At 34.1% G+C, this 27,510-nt stretch overlaps 1 protein-coding gene across 1 annotated transcript in view; it reads left to right on the forward strand.

Moving 5' to 3' along the window:
- The first annotated feature begins 8,030 nt into the window (after window positions 1–8,030).
- The window catches only part of LOC135838554 (uncharacterized), a 42,421-nt gene continuing 22,941 nt past the window's right edge, over window positions 8,031–27,510 (forward strand). The window contains exons 1-2 of the mRNA XM_065354235.1: window positions 8,031–9,308; window positions 15,009–15,398. Of these exons, the coding sequence (XP_065210307.1) occupies window positions 8,769–9,308; window positions 15,009–15,398 (930 nt within the window). The 5' untranslated portion in view covers window positions 8,031–8,768. The remainder of the gene's footprint in view (window positions 9,309–15,008; window positions 15,399–27,510) is intronic.

The following is a 27,510-nucleotide window of genomic DNA, read 5'->3' on the forward strand; positions in this document are numbered from 1 at the left end:
CTCCAGGATCAAAAATCGATTTATCGAATTCCAGAAATCGATTCGTTTTCGATATTCGATCTCATATGATCAAACATGTTCAAAATTTAGAATAAATTTCAGCCTCAAAATTCAAAAATATATATACCTTCCCATCTTCCCATCAAAAATCGAAAATGATGAAGAATCGATTAGTTGAACCCCGAAAATCGATTAATTTGCGATTTTTGTTCTCCATGTGATCAATCACATCAGAAATGGAAAAATCAAATTTTAGCCCCCAAAACAAACTTTATAGGATCAGAAATCGATTTATCGAATTCCATAAATCGATCCGTTTGCAGTTTTTGGATCTCATATAAGTATGATCAAACATGTTCAAAATTAAGAGTAAATCTCAGCCTGAAAATTCAAAATCATACCTTCCCATCGTGACTTCAAAAATCGATAATGATGATAAATCGATTAGTTGAATCCCGAAAATCGATTAATTTGCGATTTCTGTTCTCCATGTGATCAATCATATCAGAAATGAAACAATAATTTTAGCTCCCAAAACAAACTTCAGGATCAAAAATCGATTTATCGAATTCCAAAAATCGATTCGTTTGCGATTTTCGATTCAAAAAAATCGATGGTTGAACCTTGAAGATCGATTAATTTGCGATTTTTGTTCTGCATGTGATCAATCATATCAGAAACAAAAAAATCAATTTTAGCCCCCCAAAAGAAACTCTAGGATCGAAAATCGATTTATCGAATTCCAGAAATCGATTTGATTGCAATTTTTGATCTCATAATATGATCAAACATGTTCAAAATTAGGGGGGAAATTTCAGCCTCCACACTCAAAATTAGACCTTCCCAACGTTCATTCAAAAATCGATCGAGTGATGAAAAATCGATTGATTGAACCCCGAAAATAAATTAATTTGCGATTTTTGACCATCATGTGATCAACTAATCAATCATTTATCAGAAATGAAAAAATCAATTTCATCTCCCAAAACAAACTTTAGGATCAGACATCGATTTATCGAATTCCAAAAATCGATTCGTTTGCGATTTTTGATATGAAAACTCGACTGGTTGAAACACGAAAATCGATTAATTCGCGATTTTTGTTCTCCATGTGATCAATCATATCAGAAACGATGAAAATCAATTTTAGCCCCTCAAAACAAACTCCAAGATCAAAAATCGATTTATCGAATTCCGGAAATCGATTCGTTTACGATATTTGATCTCATATGACTCACAAGTGGATCTGTTTTTGAACGAATTATTTACATATAAATTGATTCAATTCTGAGTGAACTGTTCGGGATAGTATTGATTCATTCAAGATCAAGGGATTCATTCATGAACGAATTAATTAATTCTTCAATTTATGAATCAATTCGTTCGCGAATGATTCACCAAAAATTATTCAATTCGTTCGTGAATGATTCACTAAAAAATTCAATTCGTTCGCAAATGATTTACCAAAAATTATTCAATTCGTTCGTGAATGATTCACTAAAAAATTCAATTCGTTCGCAAATGATTTACCAAAAATTATTCAATTCGTTCGCGAATGATTTACCAGAAATTATTCAATTCGTTCGCGAAAGATTCACCAGAAATTATTCAATTCGTTCGAGGAATGATTCATCAAAAATTATCAAGTTTGTTCGCGAATGATTCACTTAAAATATTCAATTCGTTCGCGAAAGATTCACCAAAAATTATTCAATTTGTTCAAGAATGATTCACCAAAGAATTCGATTCGTTCGAGAATGATTCACTAAAACATTCAATTCGTTCGTGAATGATTCACTAAAAATTATTCAATTCATTTGCGAATGAATCACAAAAACATTCAATTCGTTCGCGAATGATTCACCAAAAGTTATTTAATTCGTTCGCGAATGGTTCACCAAAAATTATTCAATTCGTTCGCGAATGATTCATCAAAAATTATTCAATTCGTTCGCGAATGATTCATCAAAAACAATCAAGTTCGTTCGTGAATGATTCACTAAACTTACTAATAAATTCAATTCGTTCATTTCGTTCGCGAATGATTCAGCAAAAATTATTCAATTCGTTCGTGAATGATTCATCACTTCATCAGAAATTATCAAGTTTGTTCTCGAATTATTCACTTAAAATATTCAATTCGTTCGCGACTGATTCACCAGAAATTATTCAATTCGTTCGTGAATGATTCATCAGAAATTATCAAGTTTGTTCTCGAATTATTCACTTAAAATATTCAATTCGTTCGCGAATGATTCACCAAAAATTATTCAATTCGTTCGCGAATGATTTATAATAAAAAATTATCAAGTTCCTTCGCGAATTATTCACTGAAAAATTTTATTCATTCGCGAATGATTCACTATAGAATTCGTTCGCGAATGATTCACTAAAGAATTCGTTCGTGAATGATTCACTGAAAAATTCAGTTCGTTCGCGAATGATTTATAAAAAATTATCAAGTTCGTACGCGAATTATTCACTAAAAAATTCTATTCGTTCGTGAATGATTCACTAAAGAATTCAATTCGTTCGCGAATGATTCACCAGATATTATTCAATTCGTTCGCGAATGATTCACCAAAAATTATTCAATTCGTTCGCGAATGATTCATCAAAAATTATCAAGTTCGTTCGCGAATTAATGAATTATTCACTAAAAAATTCTATTCGTTCGCGAATGATTCACCAAAAATTATTCAATTTGTTAAGTTCGTTCGCGAATTATTCACTAAAAAATTCAATTCGTTCGCGAATGATTCGCCAGATATTATTCAATTCGTTCGCGAATGATTCATCAAAAATTATTCAATTCGTTCGCGAATGATTCATCAAAAATTATCAAGTTCGTTCGCGAATTATTCACTAAAAAATTCTATTCGTTCGCGAATGATGCACTAATAAATTCGTTCGCGAATGATTTATAAAAAATTATCAAGTTCATACGCGAATTATTCACTAAAAAATTCTATTCGTTCGTGAATGATTCACTAAAGAATTCAATTCGTTCGCGAATGAATCACCAAAAATTATTTAATTCGTTCGCGAATGATTCACCAATTATTATTCAATTTGTTCGCGAATGATTCATCAAAAATTATCAAGTTCGTTCGCGAATTATTCACTAAAAAATTCTATTCGTTCGCGAATGAATCACCAAAAATTATTTAATTCGTTCGCGAATGATTCACCAAAAATTATTCAATTTGTTAAGTTTGTTCGCGAATTATTCACTAAAAAATTCTATTTGTTCGTGAATGATTCACTAAAAAATTCAATTCGTTCGCGAATGATTCACCAGATATTATTCAATTCGTTCGCGAATGATTCACCAAAAATTATTCAATTCGTTCGTGAATGATTCACTAAAGAATTCAATTCGTTCGCGAATGATTCACCAAAAATTATTCAATTCGTTCGTGAATGATTCACTAAAAAATTCTATTCGTTCGTGAATGATTCACTAAAAAATTCAATTCGTTCGCGAATGATTCACCAGATATTATTCAATTCGTTCGCGAATGATTCACCAAAAATTATTCAATTCGTTCGCAAATGATGCATCAAAAATTATCAAGTTCGTTCGCGAATTATTCACTAAAAAATTCTATTCGTTCGTGAATGATTCACTAAAAAATTCAATTCGTTCGCGAATGATTCACCAGATATTATTCAATTCGTTCGCGAATGATTCACCAAAAATTATTCAATTCGTTCGCAAATGATTCATCAAAAATTATCAAGTTCGTTCGCGAATTATTCACTAAAAAATTCTATTCGTTCGTGAATGATTCACTAAAAAATTCTATTCGTTCGTGAATGATTCACTAAAGAATTCAATTCGTTCGCGAATGATTCACCAAAAATTATTCAGTTCGTTCGTGAATGATTCACTAAAAAATTCTATTCGTTCGTGAATGATTCACTAAAAAATTCAATTCGTTCGCGAATGATTCACCAGATATTATTCAATCCGTTCGCGAATGATTCACCAAAAATTATTCAATTCGTTCGCAAATGATGCATCAAAAATTATCAAGTTCGTTCGCGAATTATTCACTAAAAAATTCTATTCGTTCGCGAATGATGCACTAAAAAATTCGTTCGTGAATGATTCACTAAAAAATTCAATTCGTTCGCGAATGATTTATAAAAAATTATCAAGTTCGTACGCGAATTATTCACTAAAAAATTCTATTCGTTCGTGAATGATTCACTAAAAAATTCAATTCGTTCGCGAATGATTCACCAGATATTATTCAATTCGTTCGCGAATGATTCACCAAAAATTATTCAATTCGTTCGCGAATGTTTCATCAAAAGTTATCAAGTTTGTTCGCGAATTATTCACTGAAAAATTCAATTCGTTCGCGAATGATGCACTAAAAAATTCGTTCGTGAATGATTCACTAAAAAATTCAATTTGTTCAAGAATGATTCACCAAAGAATTCGATTCGTTCGAGAATGATTCACTAAAACATTCAATTCGTTCGTGAATGATTCACTAAAAATTATTCAATTCATTTGCGAATGAATCACAAAAACATTCAATTCGTTCGCGAATGATTCACCAAAAGTTATTTAATTCGTTCGCGAATGGTTCACCAAAAATTATTCAATTCGTTCGCGAATGATTCATCAAAAATTATTCAATTCGTTCGCGAATGATTCATCAAAAACAATCAAGTTCGTTCGTGAATGATTCACTAAACTTACTAATAAATTCAATTCGTTCATTTCGTTCGCGAATGATTCAGCAAAAATTATTCAATTCGTTCGTGAATGATTCATCACTTCATCAGAAATTATCAAGTTTGTTCTCGAATTATTCACTTAAAATATTCAATTCGTTCGCGACTGATTCACCAGAAATTATTCAATTCGTTCGTGAATGATTCATCAGAAATTATCAAGTTTGTTCTCGAATTATTCACTTAAAATATTCAATTCGTTCGCGAATGATTCACCAAAAATTATTCAATTCGTTCGCGAATGATTTATAATAAAAAATTATCAAGTTCCTTCGCGAATTATTCACTGAAAAATTTTATTCATTCGCGAATGATTCACTATAGAATTCGTTCGCGAATGATTCACTAAAGAATTCGTTCGTGAATGATTCACTGAAAAATTCAGTTCGTTCGCGAATGATTTATAAAAAATTATCAAGTTCGTACGCGAATTATTCACTAAAAAATTCTATTCGTTCGTGAATGATTCACTAAAGAATTCAATTCGTTCGCGAATGATTCACCAGATATTATTCAATTCGTTCGCGAATGATTCACCAAAAATTATTCAATTCGTTCGCGAATGATTCATCAAAAATTATCAAGTTCGTTCGCGAATTAATGAATTATTCACTAAAAAATTCTATTCGTTCGCGAATGATTCACCAAAAATTATTCAATTTGTTAAGTTCGTTCGCGAATTATTCACTAAAAAATTCAATTCGTTCGCGAATGATTCGCCAGATATTATTCAATTCGTTCGCGAATGATTCATCAAAAATTATTCAATTCGTTCGCGAATGATTCATCAAAAATTATCAAGTTCGTTCGCGAATTATTCACTAAAAAATTCTATTCGTTCGCGAATGATGCACTAATAAATTCGTTCGCGAATGATTTATAAAAAATTATCAAGTTCATACGCGAATTATTCACTAAAAAATTCTATTCGTTCGTGAATGATTCACTAAAGAATTCAATTCGTTCGCGAATGAATCACCAAAAATTATTTAATTCGTTCGCGAATGATTCACCAATTATTATTCAATTTGTTCGCGAATGATTCATCAAAAATTATCAAGTTCGTTCGCGAATTATTCACTAAAAAATTCTATTCGTTCGCGAATGAATCACCAAAAATTATTTAATTCGTTCGCGAATGATTCACCAAAAATTATTCAATTTGTTAAGTTTGTTCGCGAATTATTCACTAAAAAATTCTATTTGTTCGTGAATGATTCACTAAAAAATTCAATTCGTTCGCGAATGATTCACCAGATATTATTCAATTCGTTCGCGAATGATTCACCAAAAATTATTCAATTCGTTCGTGAATGATTCACTAAAGAATTCAATTCGTTCGCGAATGATTCACCAAAAATTATTCAATTCGTTCGTGAATGATTCACTAAAAAATTCTATTCGTTCGTGAATGATTCACTAAAAAATTCAATTCGTTCGCGAATGATTCACCAGATATTATTCAATTCGTTCGCGAATGATTCACCAAAAATTATTCAATTCGTTCGCAAATGATGCATCAAAAATTATCAAGTTCGTTCGCGAATTATTCACTAAAAAATTCTATTCGTTCGTGAATGATTCACTAAAAAATTCAATTCGTTCGCGAATGATTCACCAGATATTATTCAATTCGTTCGCGAATGATTCACCAAAAATTATTCAATTCGTTCGCAAATGATTCATCAAAAATTATCAAGTTCGTTCGCGAATTATTCACTAAAAAATTCTATTCGTTCGTGAATGATTCACTAAAAAATTCTATTCGTTCGTGAATGATTCACTAAAGAATTCAATTCGTTCGCGAATGATTCACCAAAAATTATTCAGTTCGTTCGTGAATGATTCACTAAAAAATTCTATTCGTTCGTGAATGATTCACTAAAAAATTCAATTCGTTCGCGAATGATTCACCAGATATTATTCAATCCGTTCGCGAATGATTCACCAAAAATTATTCAATTCGTTCGCAAATGATGCATCAAAAATTATCAAGTTCGTTCGCGAATTATTCACTAAAAAATTCTATTCGTTCGCGAATGATGCACTAAAAAATTCGTTCGTGAATGATTCACTAAAAAATTCAATTCGTTCGCGAATGATTTATAAAAAATTATCAAGTTCGTACGCGAATTATTCACTAAAAAATTCTATTCGTTCGTGAATGATTCACTAAAAAATTCAATTCGTTCGCGAATGATTCACCAGATATTATTCAATTCGTTCGCGAATGATTCACCAAAAATTATTCAATTCGTTCGCGAATGTTTCATCAAAAGTTATCAAGTTTGTTCGCGAATTATTCACTGAAAAATTCAATTCGTTCGCGAATGATGCACTAAAAAATTCGTTCGTGAATGATTCACTAAAAAATTCAATTCGTTCGCGAATGATTTACCAAAAATTATTCAATTTGTTCGCGAATGATTCACTGAAACATTCAATTCGTTCGCGAGTCAGTGATTCACCCAGAAATCAATCAATTTGTCCAATCGCCAATCGATTATTCGATTGGATTCACTTCGCTTGAAAACAGATCAATTCCTATACAATAGGAGTAGTTTCACAAAAAACCGAATCAATCGTAAATTAATTGATCCGTTTGCGTTTGCGAATGATTCACCAAGAAAACAATCAATTTATTTTATCACCATTCACCAATCGTTCGTAAATGATTCGATTCGATTGTAAACAGATCAATTGCCACACAAAAGTTTCAAAAAAAGTGACTCAATTTGTTCGTAAACGATTTGTAACCTTATTTGATGAAAAGTCGGTCTTATCACGCTTAATGCGATGAGTTTTTTTTAAATATTGCCGTGCCGAAAAAAATTTCCTCACTGCGAGTGATTTTTCCAAAATTCCCTCTCATGTTATTAAACTTCACCTGCTGATCAGATCAAAACCCACATTCATCTATTATGACTCTCTGTTCTTCGACTCTCACTCACTCACACACACGCTCTCTTATAAAATCTCGATCACGAACACTCCAAACACATTTCATATGCGGTTGAAAAAGGGAAACCAGAAAGAAAATTTTAATTACGTTCACAACCCAAGTCCCAGCACGATTTGACTACCAGTACCATACCTACGACGACGTTCGAACGAGTTAATAATTAGTCTAATAATATTATGCGGTATGCAAAACGGAAGCCAAATTTTTTAGCAAATTTCTAACACGTAAGTCTGCCACTTTACGAGCAGAACACGTAGCAGAGAAAATACTAATGTAAAAAATCTGTTGTACATGGTAAAATATTGTAATTTTCTCGTTAACATTATTAACTAGATGACGACGAGTGAGTGAGTGAGTGGTCGTCTATATATGCTTCTTTGAGAGCTCAGCAGCCGCAGAAAAGGAAAAGTACAAGTACCTTCGAGTCTATGTACCTCTACGATTACGACGACGACGATGATGATGATGATGTGAGGCGGTAACATTAATCACCTATAGAGGAATTACAACGATTGTAATTACGTAGTATTTGAAATAGATTTGTTGTAGCTGTATTTGTACTATCTTTCTTCTTATGGTGGTACCTCGTCGTCGTCGACGATTAGTGAAAGCAATAATAATAACATCGCTCGTCTCGTTTCCATATTGCGAATGTTTACGTTCGTATAGATCAGAGTCAGAGATCTCTGCTCGATCGTCTGGATCTCGATGATCGCGCGGTCTCGTGTTTGCTCCCACCACGTGCACGTTGTGTTCTTTATGCCATCGGGTGCACCGTAAGTCCAGTTTCTGCAACTCTCCAGCATGTCTGATGAGGTCTCTCTCACAGCTAGTACAACCGCAATAAATGCCAACCATTACACGTGTTCGTTCGCGTTGTTCGCGTGTGCCCGCGTCTGGCTAATTTTCGCGACGCCGTTTTGACTAATTACTACTTAAATGAGAAGTGCTTCCAGTGGAGTGTATTCGTGAACTCGTTCTCTCGTTGAAAAAAAAAAAATTCATAGTGTCGGAAGTGAGTAAAATGTAGCTGAACCGAATCGATCGTATAAAAATGGCTAAAATTTCGGATAAACGATTCGGTGCGGTACCGATTACGAGTAAAATAAAACGAGACGCGTTCGAGACAGACTTCGTTGCTAAATCACCTCCCAAAAGAAGACCTCCAGTCAGACCTCATCCTTCGGCCAAGATTATCGTCGACTCGTCTTTGGACGAAGATCTCGATGGAGGGTTTCCCATCATCAAAGCCACCGAAGGTCCTACAATCGTCACCTTCGGAGGTATTCAGCTAGTCGCCGGTATTCTGATGATCGCATTTGGTATATTGACCATGCTGCACGAGGCGTCCATGTCCAGCGTGGGTGCCGGACTGTGGGGTGGTGCGATGGGAGCTGCGAACGGGTTCGTTGGAATTATAGCCGGATTTAGGGGATGTTACCAATCTACGGATAGAATTTCGCCTTTGGCTATTACCGTGTATCTGGCGTTGTGTTTGGTGGCCATCGGAGTCAGCAATTTGGCGCTGGTGTTGACCGCTACCGGATTATTGAGGGATGCTCAAAGACCGGATTATTTTTTACCTTTGAAGCAAGTGAGTACATGGTTATTTTTGGAGTATTTGGATGTGGGATTGGTGCGGATTTTCCTGCAGTGAGAATGTCCCCTCCCGTCCATTAGATGAGTTTGTGTGATTTGTTGAGTTTTTAAAGGTTGAAATAGGGGTTTTGAATTCTATTTTAAATTTTTAGAACGAGAGGGTGACGAAAGCTTCGAATATTATGAAGCTCAGACCTATTGATTCGGATCTGCCAATGAAAGCTAATTGTTTAAGTCACCAGAATGTATCAAATTTTATTTTTGGAAATGACTGAGGCTGAGTTTGTTTGAACTTTGGTCTAATACTGTTTGCATTTTCAACTCCCCTCCCCTCTTGCCCAATTTCCCATTGAGATGTTTCATTATCTACATAGAGTCATCAGGGCCTTGGAGAAGGGGCAAAGGAGAAATTTATCTTATGGCCCTGAGAAAAAATGAAGGATCTGAGATGAAAAATGAATTATACAGAGCACTATAATTGTAGAATTTATTGGAAAATATCGACTTTTGTGCTCTTTTCAGATAAATAATTGTTCAAAAACATGTTTTTGAAGTTAATTCATTAATTTACGAATTGCAAACTTTCGACTCAGATGAAATAATTATTTTTTTGCGAGTTGATTTTTGATGGGGGTGGGGACAGTCGAGGCAAAGTAACATTTTCTTTGGTTTCATTTTTACTCTCAGTGGTTCGGTCTGCGTCTGCCACATCAAACTTTTCAAAAATACTTACATCAAAGATACTAAAATCAAAAAAAAAAAATTTTAAGGGGAATAGAAAAATAGGAAAAATAAATGCAATAATTTGTGTTCAATTTTAGTTTAAAAGTATTTTTGTGATGGGTTGAAGGGGAAGGGGAAGGGAGGAAAACTTTTGTGCTCTTTTTGGCCATTGTTTTCTAAAAATGTTGGCTTTTAGAGGAGGGGAAAATGTCTCAAAAGGTGCTTGCGTGCCATTAAAATTAGTTGAAATGTCGGCTGAAAATCAAAAATTTCTTTTTAAAGGCAAAAAATTAAAAATTCATATCAAAATTCTTTTCATGAGCACTTTTGAGAAATTCTGAGCTCAGAATTGAGTCAATTCTTCAGGCAGTTATAAATTATTGTGCCATAAGAAAACACCTATTAAATGGTGAAAATTCTTGTGAAAAATTCAAATGTTTTAATGAAGATTTTTTTGAGTATTTTTGAAAAATTCTAAACCGAAAATTGAGATATGATTTTTTGTAGTTTTGAAAGTGTCACGTGACCCATCAAAATCGGCTATTAACTTATAATTGAGACAGAAATTCAAAAATTCTTGTCAAAAACTTTTTTCGAGCACTTCTGAAGAATTCTGAACCAAACTTTCGTCAAGATTTTGAAGCAATATGATAAGTGTCAAAATGTTTGCGAGAAATTCAAATATATTTCCACCAAAATTGTTTTCAAAAATTTTTTTTAAATTCTGAACCCGAAATAAGGTCATGATTTTTGGAATTTTTTTTGACTTGGGTGATATTCTCGACAGAAAATCAAAAATTGCTATCAAAACTTGTTTCGAACCCGTCTAAAGAAAAAAATTATGCCAGAATTTTTGGGAATTATGAAAATAGAGTCACGTGACTCATGAAAATTTAACGTACTTTAGAAAAATGTTGACCTCAAAATTGAGTCAATTTTCGAGATTATTTAGGAAGAATGTCGCGCAAATCATGGAAATGAGTTGAAAAATTTCTACAGAAAATCCAGAATTTCCATTTCAAAAATCGGAGCCAAAAATTGTATCACGATTTTTGGTATTTTTGAAAAAAGTGTCATGTAACCCACTTGGTTAAAGTGCATGTGGACAAAAAATACAAAATTGTGATGAAAACGTTTTTTGAGTAGTTTTTGGAAATGTTGAGGCCAGAAGTAATCTGTGAAAAGTAAATACAAGAAATTGACCCAATTTTTGGGCTCAAAATTCTTTAAAATCTCAAAAATAAGTTTTGATGGAAATGTTTTGATTTCCTACCGAAATTTCAATTCATTTTCGTAAGTCTTGTAACACATTTTTCAACCACCCCCTCCCCCCTCCAATCATGATTCAATTTGGTGCTCAACATTCTTTTAAAATTCTCAAAAAACATTTTCGTTAAAATGTTTGAGTAAGTAGGTATGATGAAACTGGCATTTTTAAATGTGCTTTTGATCCAAAAAATACAGTTTTTTTCAGAAAAAAATATTGATTGGGCCGTGGACAAAAATTGGAAAAACTGGACGATTAAAGACAGCATTTTTTTTTGATAAAATCAATTTTGATAACTGAGGTGTCCTTTTTGCATACTTCGATGCCTCTGAACACGAATATCAAGTCAAAATTGAAATTGCACTTCTCCTACCCCCCTCTCCCTACCAGAACCCGTCCACCAAAGGGTACCTACCTACTCGAGGGTTAAGAGTGATGAATCAACCCTTGGGTCGGATTTTGAATATAATCAAAAGGTATCTTTAAGGGACCAAAAAAAAAACATTTTCAAGTGTAAACATTTTTTGTCTTCCTCTCCCCCTTCCTCTACATTTAAGAAAATCACGATTTCTATGTTAAAAAATTCTTTTGTTCAACCCCTTGACCAAAAATTTTGAAATTTCGGTGGTGTGTAGGGAATATGGAGACTAATTCGTGGACATTATTTTCAAATATTTTTTACACTGTATTCTGGCCAAAAAAGCGCATAAGAAAACTTTGAATTACCGTAGCTCAGCACCTAAAAGAGTTTCAGGCAAAATTTTTTCACTAGAAAGTGTGTTTTAGACCATATTATTTTCAGTATTTTTTCAAATTTTTTTGAGGAGTGAACATTGGTAAAAAATTTTAAAAACCACAGAAAAGACCAGTAAATCAGAATTTATTGGAAAAAGGTGAATTTGTCACCGAGAGCTTCAGGGTTGATATTTGCATGGAAGGTTGGTACCATTAAGCACATCACCACCACCCCCCCGTCAGGAAAGCTTCAGATTCCCTCCCCCCCCCGTTTATGAGATGGGCCACCTTTTTAAAATTATTGTAAAATTCATTTTTTCAGCCTCATGTGAGCAGATTTTTTTCAATTTTTTTGTATGTTGTGGGTCCCCTCCCCTCAACATTGCTAAAAACTGAAGAGAAAAAATGACCATCACAAGGATCAACTTTAACAGGGCTGAGGCTGTGGAAGGGGATGGGTTAGAGTAGCACCAAATTGGACATCAAAGCTTAAAAACTCCATTTTGAGGGGAAAATATATACGAAAGGGAGGAGTCAAAATTCCCTGCAGTTGACATCATAGCGTATTGAAATAATTTGCAGAGTAAATTTCGGTCCACTTTAGGTAAATGTCAAGTCATTTTGGAGCCTCCAGTGACCTTTTTGAAAATTACTGGAGCCTTCAGCAGATCTTTCAATGATCGAAATTTCCATAAAATTTTACCAAACTGAGTTGGAAATCCAAAATTTGCTTCGCACTCCAATTTTAACACGCTATTTAGTCGACTGCTGATGATTTCAAGTCGTTTTGGAGGCTCCAGCAGATTTTTGAAACTTGAAATTTCCGCAAAATTTCACCCAATGCAGTTGGAAAGCGGAAATTATTTATTCTGTAAACAAATTTCAATATGCTATGAAGTCAACCGTAGGTAAATTTCAAGTCGTTTTCGAGTCTCCAGTGACCTTTTTGAAAATTACTGGAGCCTCCAGCAGATCTTTCAATGATCGAAATTTCCATAAAATTTTACCAAACTGAGTTGGAAATCCAAAATTTGCTTTGCACTCCAATTTTAACACGCTATTTAGTCGACTGCTGATGATTTAAAGTCGTTTTGGAGGCTCCAGCAGATTTTTGAAACTTGAAATTTCCGCAAAATTTCACCCAATGCAGTTGGAAAGCGGAAATTATTTATTCTGTAAACAAGTTTCAATATGCTATGAAGTCAACCGTAGGTAAATTTCAAGTCGTTTTGGAGCCTCCAGTGACCTTTTTGAAAATTACTGGAGCCTCCAGCAGATCTTTCAATGATCAAAATTTCCATAAAATTTTACCAAACTGAGTTGGAAATCCAAAATTTGCTTCGCACTCCAATTTTAACAAGCTATTTATTCGACTGCTGATGATTTTAAGTCATTTTGGAGCCTCCAGCAGATTTTTGAAACTTGAAATTTCCACAAAATTTCAGCAAATGAAGTTGTAAATCCGGAATTCACGAAGCTCTGCAATTTGAATACGCTATTGAGTAGATTGCTGATGAGTGTAAGTGATTTTGGAGCTTCCAGCGACTTTTTGAAAATTACTGGAGCCTCCAGTAGATTTTTCAATGCACGTTTCGTCTTTCCCTTCGCATTTGATGAAATTTCGTAGTTCCAAAAATCGGCTAGAAAGGGGTTGAAACTGTTGTGGGCAGTTCTGGAGCCTCCAGCAGTTTTTTGGAACTTGAAATTTCCACAAAATTTCACAAAATGAAGTTGTAAATCGGAAATTGGCGGATCACGTCAACTTGAACACGATATTATATAAGTAGACTGCTGGTGAGTTTGTGTCATTTTGGAGCCTCCAGTAACTTTGAAAATTCATGGAGTCTCCAGTAGATTTTTTAATAGTCTTATTTTCGGCTTTCCATTCGCATTTGATGAAATTTCGTAGTTCCAAAAATTTGCTAGAAAGGATTGAAACTGTTGTGGGCAGTTCTGGAGCCTCCAGCAGTTTTTTGGAACTTGAAATTTCCACAAAATTTCACAAAATGAAGTCGGAAATCGGAAATTGGCGGATCACGTCAACTTAAACACGATATTAAGTCGACTGCTGGTGAGTTTGTGTCATTTTAGAGCCTCCAGTAACTTTGAAAATTCATGGAGTCTCCAGTAGATTTTTCAATGCTCATTTTCGGCTTTCCATTCGCATTTGATGAAATTTTGTGGAAATTACAAGTTTAAAAAACCTACTGGAGGCTCCAAGAATTTCCCAAAAAATCACTGGAGGCTCCAGAATGATTCGAACTCACCAGCAGTCGACTTCATTGCGTGTTTAAATTGGAATACAGCGTGAATTCGGATTTCCAACTTTATTTGATGAGATTTTATAGATACATATTTCAAGTTTCAAAAATCTGCTGGAGGCTCCAGGAACTCTTCAAAACGGATTGGAACCGTTTCCAATCAATTTGGCTGGTCGAAAATAGGGTATTTATCAAATTCAAGCCTTCCAGGTCAATTTGGTGAAATTTTGAATTTTTCATCATTTTTGGACTTTTGATTTTCAAAAATTCCCCAAAAATGGAAAAATGCTCTTCTTTGTTTGAAATTTCGTCTGTTGATCAAGTTTTGCATATTCTTTCGATCTAGCTTTGTCCAGTTCAAAAAATTTCGTGCGAGTAAAGGAAAACCTATGTTTTTGGCTGAACTGTCAATCCAAATGGCCGCCATTTTTTCTTTGTAAAGCCAACTTTTTTTGGAAAGTTTGCTTTAAAATGCTCCTTATTATGCCCCCTTTTAAGAAAAAAGTTGTCCCAGAGGATTGGCGGGTAGCAAGGGGAGGGTGTAATTATTCCTATTGTCATTTGCCGGACTAATTTGTTCCTGTTCAATAATTCAACTAACCTAATAATTCAATTACCTAATACACTCGATAGATTATCAATTCCTGCATCTTCAATTCATCCAGCTAATTAATCACACTAATTCCGTCTCGTTTCTCGCTCATTCCAGGAAGACTACGGCCTGATCCAAATAGAAGACACAGGCAGAACGAACTGGGCTCCAGTTCTGGCCAACGTAGGCCTACTGATAATCACAGCGGTCGAATGTCTAGCAACGATAGCGGCGGCTTTCCGATGCTACTGGTACGTTTGCCGATGCGGTCGAAGGCGGCCATCTCTAATAGACGAATCGAGTGCCACCAAACACGACATACCATTCAGATACGACTCTCCAGATGTGACCACAGCATCATACTGCAGCTCGAGTCGCAGCAGACAGAAGCTGGTTAGACGTTGGCTGGGACAGCAGCATCAACAACAGTCGACGATTAATCCTGTTCCTGCTAGATCTTCAGTGCCATTTGCTCCGTCCTACGGCCCAGTTCCTCCTTACTATACGGTAAGCGCGTATTTTGACAATTTTATGTACTCGTATTACCCACATATAGAGAATCTTTCATCTCCCGGTGTGCGTTGCTGAACGTTTCTGGAGGAGATGACGATGAAAAGGAAATTGATAAGGTCTAGTAAAGCGGCTAATTGAGCGTTTTAAATTCTACGCTGTGTGCGCGAATGTTGGCGCGTCTCATGTGTCAACTGACTCGGTATTCGAGGTATACGTAGAAAGATGTAGGTACGATATTTTGGTAAGAGATATTATTGGTACCTAGGAGGACTGTGTGTGCTATGGATAGCTCGTTCCATTGCCTCGCGTATAAATATGGCCCATATAAATAATGAGTTTTTAATAAGGTCATACAAAGAAAGAACGATGAGCTGATATTCGTACCTACATAGTTAGCTTGGCCGGCTCGACCGTTCAATCGTAGGTATATACGAGTATATTCGTATTGTTGACTTATTTCACGCTTCCACGTACAAATTGATTTTATACGTTCCGTTAACAGATCTCAATTAGTTTTCTGCTTCTCTCAGATGATTAAAAGTCCACCGAGCGATGCGATGGTTAAAAGTCGTACGATTTTTTGAGATATCTCGTCCGATTTGCGGAGGTGTTTCCTCTCACACAAGAGTGTCGGTTTCCTTTTCCCGAAATCGACGATAATAAGTATGCTAACCTTTCGCGCGGTGTTATCTGAGTTATTAAACCGGATAAAGTGGAAAATCTGTCATTTATCAAATCAAATCACAGCCTATATACCGGTGTTCGGAGTCTGTTGTCAACGAGAAGATGAGTTTAATTTTGATGGACTGTATTCGGTTTGCGAAGTATTATTGGTGTAGTGTTTAATGACTCCAGATCCGCGGATGACGAATATGAAATGATTTTCGTTGGAAATTTAAATACGAAATAAATTGTCAGTGTATTTCCGTCGATTAATATCGAACGAGAAAGGAGCATCGGATCAAGGTCGCCGAACTTGAATCTGTTTCGTAATGAACGTGATCAATTTTATACGTTGATATCTGGGCAATTTTTTATCATCTCTTTGATGGGGAGTTTCCATTTACTTGAAATTTTAGTCATAGTGTTTTTTGGGGGAAAGGAGGGGGAGGGGAGAAGGGGTCCCACCGTCCTGAAAAAGATGTGATGTGGCTAATTACATTGAAAATCGAAGAAAATTATCAAAAAATTAAAGAATAAAAAATTAAAAAAAGAATAATGAAATTTGACAAAATTTAGTGAGATTAAAAGTGATTAAAATATGTAAAATGATACAGAAATAGGAACTTTTTAAAAAATATTAAAATCGATGGCAATTACCGAAAACTGAATAAGTAAGTTTCGGCTAAATCAGGAAAAATGTAATGAAAATCACATAAAAAAACATTACCTATTAAAGTTGCCTGAAAGCACGAAAAATCATTTCAAATCAAAATAAAATGATAAATTTGATATAGTTAATCATATAATGATCCGGTGAGATAGTAGATATTAGCATGATCTATCCCTGAAGTTGGCTAAGAAATATTCCCTAGGCAGTGAATACTTACTTATTGTCCCTGACTAGCTCAGATAGGAGACTTCGGCATTATACAGATAACTATATGCACATTGCTCAGTTCTTCACCAAATAAAAACATATATTCATGCTAATCGATATGTTTATTGAATGATATACTGAACGAGTTCTATACATAATAATAAAAGGGTAAGAATAAAGGCTATTACTATGCAATTCAATACGAGTGCATAAGGTGCACCGGGGCAAGTCAGAATGATTTTTCGCAATTTCAACTTTGACCAGTTGTTACTCCCCTTCTAATGAACCAATATGGATCAAATTTATTATGTAGGTTCCCATAAGGGTTCTTAACCTATGGTAAAAATTTGAGCGCGATTGACACAGTAGCTTTTGCTCAGTGGAATAAAATATAAACTGTCCTGACTTACCCCAATTGGGGGAAGTCAGAACAGGCTAAACTTTGCAGAGGCGTAGATCACAAACCGAGTGTCCTAGAAAAATTGCATATAAACAAAATTGTAGAGAATTTAATTCTCTTTGAGATCACTCTCATCAGATTTTCACTAGGACGCACGGTTCGTCCGCTATATGCGAAAAACTAAGAAATAGAAAGTCTGTATTTTAGACCAAATTCAAAATAAGTTCAAAACAACAACAAAATACAATTGAACCAAGACATCTAAAATGAAACTGAATCGCGAAAATTTTTATGCCGTGATGAAGTAGGGGTAGTACCCTCAAGTCACCTTTAGTGGCACTTCGCCAGATATAAACCTCCAGGCGCTAGAGCAAGTTTTCTAACTTACCCCAAATTCCAACTTCCCCCGGTGCACCTTACTCGTATCGAGTAAAGTTTAATCTACACGTAACCACTTGAGTATTAGCTCAAATGAATACGTGCTACCTGTACTATCCTACTTTAACTAAAACATGGTGAAATTATGTCTTTCGTCTGAGATAAAATAAGTATCTCCTATACAACCACTAATACTAGGTGTGCAATTACTCATTTTATCCATCTCAATTAATTATGATTTAACTATAATTAATTACCTTACACTTACTTGGACACTATGCATTTTTCCTACTTCTTCCGATATACTAACCAAAACTGTATGTGTACGTAGGAACGTCTAACTGTAGGTACGATGTATAGACGAGAAATACTTTCGATGTCCGGAAAATCGAAGTGTATTCAAAAGAACCGTATTTAATAACAATTAATTAAAACGTTCAGAGAAACACTAATTACCACGCTAAAAGTGGGTAAAATATAAAAAAGTACAAACAGGGGAGAACCCCATTTGTGCCCACATATTCATTGTGTCGATATAATTAACACATCATCGTTTTGACGAGGAACAAGTTACCGCGGAGTTACGAGACCAAGTAAAGTTCGTGGTTCGCCAAAGCAAGTTTGTGCTTAGAAAATGTTCATCAAAGAAATAGATCATTCAGCGGGAACGAATGATCTTATCGTATTATCATACGATAATTAGGGGGATCCCTCCAGTTATTTAGGGATCCTATGAGCGCACGTATAAGTATAGAAGAATTTATCACGTTACCCAACTTACAGTATATGGAATAAAGCGCAGACTCTATTATAGAAACATATACAAAAGCTTCTCGTAAGGAGAAATTACGCGAATAAACACCTAAGCGGTGAGGGCAATCCTACTCCTCTCAAATTTGTTGAAATTCCAAAAAAGAAAAAAAAACTTACAGAATGGCGTGAAAAATTATTTATAAAAACATCAGAAAACTCATTAAACTCGATGAAGAAATTACCTTAATGTAATAAGATTTCAGCAAAATTGGGCAAAAATTCCACGAATAAATATGACAGTCGTAAAATAATACATAATAACAGTAATAACAGCGTTAAAATCGATAAAAATGATCAAAAACCTAAATAAACTTGACTTAAGTATGCATAATGTGGTAGAAATTGAATAAAATATTGTTAAAATAACTTGAAAATATAAAGAAAGCAATGAAATCACCGCTAATCAGAATAAAATGATGAAATTTCGGTCAAAATTAGCAGAACTGCATTTTGAAAAATGTTTAAAGGTGAGGTGCTACCAAAATCAAATTTTCAAAAATGAAAAAAATCTAGTGATATTTCAGAATACATGGTTTTTGGGTTGAGAAACGCAAATCTGGGGTCTTTTTTCCTCCTCGGACCCCTTGAGGGCCCTGGGGGGGGGGATCAAAATCAAATTTTGTAAAAAAAAAGAAAAAAAATCGAGTGATATGTTAAAATATAAGGTTTTTAGGTCGAGAAACACGAATCTGAGGTACTTTTTTCTTCAGACCCCTCGAAAGCACTACATATAGGTGCTACCGAAATCAAATTTTGTAAAAATAGAAGAAATCGAGTGATACGTCAAAATGTAGGTTTTTTGGGTCGGAAAACACGAATCTGAGGTCCTTTTTTTCATTCAGCCCCTAGGGGAGGTGCTACCGAAATCAAATTTTGAAAAAATCACAAAAATTTGAGTAGTTTATCAAAATTTTGATTTTTTTGGTTGAGGGGGTTTATATAGTCAGTTTTTCAATCATTCGACCCGATATCGCCGGTTATTTTATATCATAACTTGAAAAATCGCACCTAATCGCAAAGTGACTAACCACGCCCCACATTCTACACACTTCAACACACATTTTCACGCAATCGCGGTTTTGAAGGGAGTTGAATGAAAAAACTTATGCCTTCTTCACTTACAATTACTTCGCGTTAATTTAGTTAAAATGTAGTTGCGCTTGAGACGAGATTCTCAAGAATAGTAGCACCTCTCCAAGGGCCCCCGAGGGGTCTGAGGGAAAAAAGACCTCGGATTCGTGTTCCTCGACCCAAGAAACGTATGTTTTAACATATCACTCGATTTTTTTTGTTTTTACAAAATTTGATTTTGGTAGCACCTCCCCATGGGGTCTGAGGGAAAAAAGGACCTCAGATTCGTATTTCTCGATCCAAAAAACCTGCATTTTGACACATCACTCGATTTTTTTTCCATTTATAGAAAATTTGATTTTGGTACCACCCCCCTAAGGGGTCTAGCGAGAAAAAAAGGCATCGGATTAGAATTCGTCGTTGAAAATTACTACGAAATCACTGCTTTCAACTCTTGATATGGTCATAGTTTTGTTGTAAAACGCCATGAAAATTTTCGTTTTTCAGAAAAATTTCTAAAAATTGTTGTTTCTTGTAAAAATTTTCAGAAAGTTAAGATTTTTCTAAAAATTGTCCAGAAGTCTTGCTTTTTTCTAAAAACTGGCAACAAAAATTCTTGCTTTTTCACAATTGAAAAGTCTCGCTTCTTCAGCTAAAATTACCAAAAATTAACGAAAACTATGTTTTTCCCTCTAAAATGAGCAAAAAGCCGATGATTCATTTTTAAAAATTGCTGCTTTTTGCTAAAATTGGCAAATTTTTACTTTTTGACAAAATCTTTCTTTTTTTTTTAGCAAAAGTGCTAATGATTCTTACGTTTTCCTAAAACTATTCAAAAATCTCGCTTTATGCTATAAATGGCCCAAAAGTATCACTTTTTTGCCAATAATTCCCAAAAAATCCTGTTTTTTGCCAAAATTGTTAAGATTTTGCTTTTTTTAAATCGTTTAAAAGTCTTGTTTTTTTTTGCAAAAATATTGTCAGAAGTTCTTGTTTTTTTTTTTAGCTGAAATTGCCAAAAATTAACGATAAGTCTCATTTGTTTACTTAAAAAATTCGAAGTCTCGCTTTTCGAGAAAAAAATTGCAAAAAAAATAATAATTTACAATTGCTAATTTTTGCTAAAATTGTGAACGTTTTTGCTTTTTGGCAAAAGTTCTCACTTTTTGACAAAATTGCTAAAAATTGTGTTTTTTTTCAAAAAAATGCATATTTCAAAAAAATTCACTTTTTTTCAAAAATTGACTACAATTTTTGTTTTTCAGAAACATTTTTAAAAATTGTTTTCTGTGAAAAATTGTCCAGAGGTTTTGCTTTTTTTTGAAAAATTGACAGAAATTCTTGCTTTTTCTCAATTGAATAGTCTCGTTTTTTCATCACCTAAAATTGCCAAAAATTAACGAAAAGTCTGCCTCCCCCCCCCCCCCCCTCTAAAATGATTATATAGTCTCATTGCACAAAAAAAATTGCCAATGATTCATTCTTAATAATTGGGTACTGCTAAAATTGTTAAATTTTTGTTTTTTCAACTTGCTAATGATTCCCAAAAATTGCTAATTTTTACTAAAATGCACAAATTTTTATTTTTTTTTTTGCAAAAACTATATTTTTTTCAGTAAAAGTCCTGTTTTTGTTAAAATTGTAAAAATTCTCTTTTTGTTAAAAATCGTCAAAAGTTCTCGCTTGCTGACAAAATTCTTAAAAATTGTGTTTTTTTCAAAATACTTACATACCTACGTATGTATTTAAAAAAAACTCAATTTTTTCCAAAAATTTCCAAAAATTTTCGGTTTTTAGCAAAATAAGTATATAAAAATTGTTTTTTTTTAAAATTCCAAAAAGTTGGGCTTTTTCCAAAAATTGTCCACACGACTTGCTTTTTTCTAAAAATTTACAAAAATTCTTACTTTTCAGGGTGTCTAATGGTCTTGTCATGAAAGTCATGAAAAAGTCATGAATTTTGCTTGAAACACACTTGAAATTTTTTTTAAAAGCTTATAAAATGAAAAAAAAATTAAAACATAGAAAATTTGTTCAAAAAAAGAAAAAATGAAGAAATTAAAATACTTGCTTGCCTACAAATTGAAAAAAATTTCATCGCAGTTTCAAGTTACCTATTTTTGGGGGTGAGGGGTGAGGGGTGTTTTCATGCGGTAAACATGTGAAAAATATGTCATGAAAAAATCAGGATTTTTTTGTCTGAGAGTTTTGCTAAACATCATGTTTTTCTACCATTGAAAAGTGTCGCTTTTTCAGCTAAAATTGCCAATAATTGGCGGAAAAACTGTTTTTTTTACGTAATATACTTATGCAAGTAAGTAAGTAGTCTTGCTTTTCAAAAAAAAAATGATTTATTTTTAAAAATTGCTGTTTTTTGCTAAAATTGTTCAATTTTTATTTCTTGAAAAAAAAATTTCACCCAAATTGCGCAAGATTTTTACTGTTTTCCACAATTATCCAAAAGTCTCGCTTTTTTGCCAGAAATGCCTAAATGGCTTTAAAGTATCACTTTTTGCCAATAATTCCCATGTTTTTTGTTAAAATTGTCCAAAAAGTCTTGCTGTTTTACCATCGAAAAGTCTCGTTGTCTTGGCTAGAATTGCCAAAAATTACCGAAAATTTTGGTTCCGTTTAGCACGTCTCTGATGAGATGACAAGAAGTGTGGAAATCAGAGTTTCAAAAGGTCAGTTGGGAACAGAAAAAAATGTTTCATCGACGGTACGAGTAACTCCTATGCTGTAATACATTTTCATTTCACGAATCAGTTTACTAGAATTAATTAAAATATAACTACTCTTATTTCCGAATTCCAGTTTCAACCAAATAGTAAAAAAGTGAACTTGATCCGGAAACAAAATAACATCTTTCTCATACCGGAAATTTTTTGAGTAAAAAAAAAACTGGCAATGCTCGAGTAGTCGTTTCATTTTCGACATTTCACTATTTCAGTTCGGTTTTCAGAATGATTTCTTTTCTATTTCTAGTTTTATAGGTTCATGCATTATAAAAATCCAAAAAGACCACTGTAGAAATGGGTAATTTAATGTTCGAGATTGAACAAGTTGTTTTTATTACGCTGTTAATGTGTCTTCTTACGTACATATAAACGAAGGGATATGATTTTAAACTAGTTCTACACGAATCATCGTATTACGGTATATAAAATGATTTCGATCCGGTTTAAACTCATCAAATAAAATTCAATGTTGTAATTTAATTCGGTAGGCTAAGCGATTCGCACTTTTCTATTAGGTAATTACAATGATTATAAATAAACCTCGGTGATCTTAATCATTCGTTTAACTTTTCAATACACCTGTAGCCTATGTAGAAAGTGGAAGAGCGGAAATAAGTAGTAGGTATGGTCGTGTTTATAAGTACCACTAATTTAAACGGTCCTCGATCATTGCATCTTGGTTCATTGTACATAGTCGGAAACGCTGTCACATGTCGAATATAATTGATACTTTTCCTATACTATAGTTGGGTAAAGAGATAACATTGTTTTTTAGAGTTTATCGCTTTATCAGCATCGAAGCATTATTCCTGCAGCATCGTACCTACCTAGTACCTACGAGCTGATCGTAAATACACCTTACAATATATTATTCGTATAAAAGTAAACTCGTAGTAAATAAAACCATTAAAATGGTAATAAAACTATCGTAATTCGATGAGCTCATTGATAAAGGTATTTCATGGCACCTGTTACTGCCTCACGAATGATTTGGTTGATTTTACACCTATAATGATCGTACAGGAGCTCGAATCACGATCGACGAGATTTTAAAAAAATGATGAGAATGACAACATCATCATCATCATGAGAAGTACAAGATGACTTTACATTGGTACTCGTATAGAGAGAAGACAAATCAAATATTTTGAAGCAGAATAACACTAGGTATATCAACGTTGTAAAAGATGGGTGAAAAATACATGGAATTCCAATCGTACTCGATACTCGATCGTATATATGAGCTACTTCATGGTTAATTTGATGCTCGAGGAAACCGCTGCTGTGATGGTAAACAATTGTAAAATGAAATGCTTCATTTCACGTCTCTCTGTCTAAAGGTATCTATAATGTCCATCTAAAAACTATACAACTTACCAGGAAGGTGTTACAATATTGTAAACGCATCATTTACTATATTCAATCGACCAGCTGTTGAGCTGATGAGGGCTGCTGGAGATTCTACCATTGGACGGTGTCGGTCGTGCCTTCATCTTCATCATCATCATCATCGGTGTTTGGAGAAATGCAAATGCAATACGAGAAACTGTAATCTCTTACGTAATCTCTATCGCTGGTAGCCGTTAATTTTCGATGCGTAATTAATTACGCATATTCCGGTTTAGAAATCTAGCACTCGTTTGATTCGCTTCACGGTGATATTCTAACGATGGATGTTTGTAAATACGACTGGAAATGGCGATAGCGATGGAGCTGAAGGGCCACGACGCCGAGGAAACCGACTTGAGAATTTTGCTGCTATACGAGTGAATTGATTTTACGACTATACGAGTTGGTATAGAGATATTAAAACCATTGAATGGTTATTCGATTCGCACTCGTAGTCTGGAGCTGGACGAACGGGAAATCAAGATTAAGAAAGCTGTTATGAAATTGGTCCTAGCTATTTTATAGGTATTCTGGAAATATTACAAACCAATTCGAATTCTACGTCCTATATGTAATCGGATTCCGGAGCGGTTATATTTATGTTGTACGTAGTATTAAAAACGTTAATGTCCGAATTTCACGAGTAGTAGAAGATGGGTACTGGGTAGTACATAATATTATCGATGATATTGTACCGAATAATTTGTATCGTCGAACGGAATCTGCAGACGCTAACTGTAGAATAGTTGAACCAAACTGTTATAAAATGCAAGTTGGAAGCATATTGCATTGCGCCCAGCGAAACAATACTTTGGCTAGGTAGTACAATATGATGGTAAACATGTAAACCTGCGGTTAGTTTTATGTACCTACACATTTACCACAAGCCTACGTTTTATCGGTTCTAATCAACAAAAAAAATGCTCGAGCGGAATTTAAATTACCCGTACTTGTGTATACTTAATAGGTACGTTTTAACGGTAAATTGCGTAGGAATGGTATCGCGATAATCGTGCTAATATTGATAATGAATACCTAAAGCTGGGGACAGGGGTCTATCTGGCGTTACAGAATTTTGTTTCTCTTTTTTTTTTCTGATTGAATTTTCAAAATTGCTAATTAGAAGATACACGATGAACGATTTGCAGATAGTCCGGCATCCAAAACTTGAAGTACTAAAGTGCATTTTTCGATTTTTGGTGAATTATTTTCAAAAATCAAATTCGGGCCCAAAAAAAAAGAAAAAAAATCAAAATTATACCAAATTGACCTAGAAATCTGAAATTTGAGGTATATACTATTTTTGACCCACAAAATCGATTAATAAGGGTTTAAAACCATTTTGAGAAGTTCTGGAGCCTCCAGCAGATTTTTAAAACTTGAAATTTCGCAAAGGAAAACGGAAATTCATTCCGTAAACAAATTTCAATATGCTATGAACTCTACCTTAGGTACATTTCGAGTCGTTTTGGAGCCTCCAGTGACCTTTTTGAAAATTACTGGAGTCTCCAGCAGATTATTCAATGATCGAAATTTCCATAAAATTTTACGAAACTGAGTTGGAAATCCAAAATTTACTCTGCATTCCAATTTTAACACGCTACTTTGTCGACTGCTGATGATTCTAAGTCATTTTGGAGCCTCCAGCAGATTTTTGTGACTTGAAATTTTCATTCTGCGAACAAATTTTAATATGCTATGAAAATTTGACCGTAGGTAAATTTCAAGTCATTTTGGAGCCTCCAGTGACCTTTTTGAAAATTACTGGAGCCTCCAGCAGATTTTTCAATCATCGAAATTTCCATATAATTTTACCAAATAGAGATAAAAATCCAAAATTTACTCCGCATTTTAGTTTCCACACGCTATTTAGTCGAATGCATATGATTCTAAGTCGTTTTGGAGACTCCAGCAGATTTTTGAAATTTGAAATTTCCGCAAAAATTTCATCCGATGCAGTTGGAAAGCAGAAATGCTTTCTGTAAACAATTTTCAATGTGCTATGAAGTCAACCGTAGGAAAATTTCATGTCGTTTTGGAGCCTCCAGTGACCTTTTTGAAAATTACTGGAGCCTCCAGCAGATCATTTAATGATCGAAATTTCCATAAAATTTTACCAAACTGAGTTGGAAATCCAAAATTTGCTTTGCACTCCAATTTTAACACGCTTTTTATTCGACTGCTGATGGTTTTAAGTCGTTTTGGAGCCTCCAGCAGATTTTTGAAACTTGAAATTTCCATTCTGTGAACAAATTTTAATATGCTATGAAAAGTCAACCGTAGGTAAATTTCGAGTGGTTTTGGAGCCTCCAGTGACCTTTTTGAAAATTACTGGAGCCTCCAGCAGATTTTTGAATCATCAAAATTTCCATAAAGTTTTACCAAACAGAGCTAAAAATCCAAAATTTACTCTGAATTTTAATTTCTACACGCTATTTAGTCGAATGCTGATGATTTTAAGTCGTTTTGGAGCCTCCAGCAGATTTTTGATACTTGAAATTACCACAAAATTTCATCCAGTGCTGCTGGAAAGCGGAATTGCATTCTGTAAACAAATTTCAATATGCTATGAAGTCAACCGTAGGTAAATTTCGAGTCGTTTTGGAGCCTCCAGTGACCTCTTTGAAAATTACTGGAGTCTCCACGAGATTTTTCAATGATCGAAATTTCCATAAAATTTTACCAATCTGAGTTGGAAATCCAAAATTTGCTTTGCACTTCAATTTTAACAAGCTATTTATTCGACTGCTAAAGGTTTTGAGTCGTTTTGGAGCCTCCAGCAGATTTTTGAAACTTGAAATTTCCATTCTGTGAACAAATTTTCATATGCTATGAAAATTTGACCGTAGGTAAATTTCAAGTCATTTTGGAGCCTCCAGTGACCTTTTTGAAAATTACTGGAGCCTCCAGCAGATTTTTCAATCATCGAAATTTCCATAAAATTTTACCATACAGAGCTGAAAATCCAAAATTTACTCTGGATTTCAAGTTCCACACGGTATTCAGCCGAATGCTGATGATTTTAAGTCGTTTTGGAGGCTCCAGCAGATTTTTGAAATTTGAAATTTCCGCAAAATATCATCCAGTGCAGCTGGAAAGCGGAAATTCATTCTGTAAACAAATTTCAATATGCTATGAAGTCAACCATAGGTAAATTTGAAGTCGTTTTGGAGCCTCCAGTGACCTTTTTGAAAATTACTGGAATATCCAGCGAATTTTTCAATGATTGAAATTTTCATAAAATTTCACCAAACTGAGTTGGAAATTCAAAATTTACTCTGCATTCCAATTTTGACACGCTACTTTGTCGATGCTGATGATTCTGTCATTTTGGAGCCTCCAGCAGATTTTTGAAATTTGAAATTTCCATTCTGTGAACAAATTTTAATATGCTATGAAAAGTCAACCGTAGGTAAATTTTAAGTCATTTTCGAGCCTCCAGTGACCTTTTTGAAAATTACTGGAGACTCCAGCAGATTTTTGAATCATCAAAATTTCCATAAAGTTTTACCAAACAGAGCTAAAAATCCAAAATTTACTCTGAATTTTAATTTCTACACGCTATTTAGTCGAATGCTGATAATTTTAAGTCGTTTTGGAGCCTCCAGTGACCTTTTTGAAAATTACTGGAGTCTCCAGCAGATTTTTCAATGATCGAAATTTCCATAAAATTTTACCAAACTGAGTTGGAAATCCAAAATTTGTTTTGCACTCCAATTTTAATACGCTATTTATTCGACTGCTGATGGTTTCAAGTCTTTTTGGAGCCTCCAGTAA

Source organism: Planococcus citri, chromosome 1, assembly GCF_950023065.1.
Source record: "Planococcus citri chromosome 1, ihPlaCitr1.1, whole genome shotgun sequence".
NCBI lineage: Eukaryota > Metazoa > Arthropoda > Insecta > Hemiptera > Pseudococcidae > Planococcus > Planococcus citri.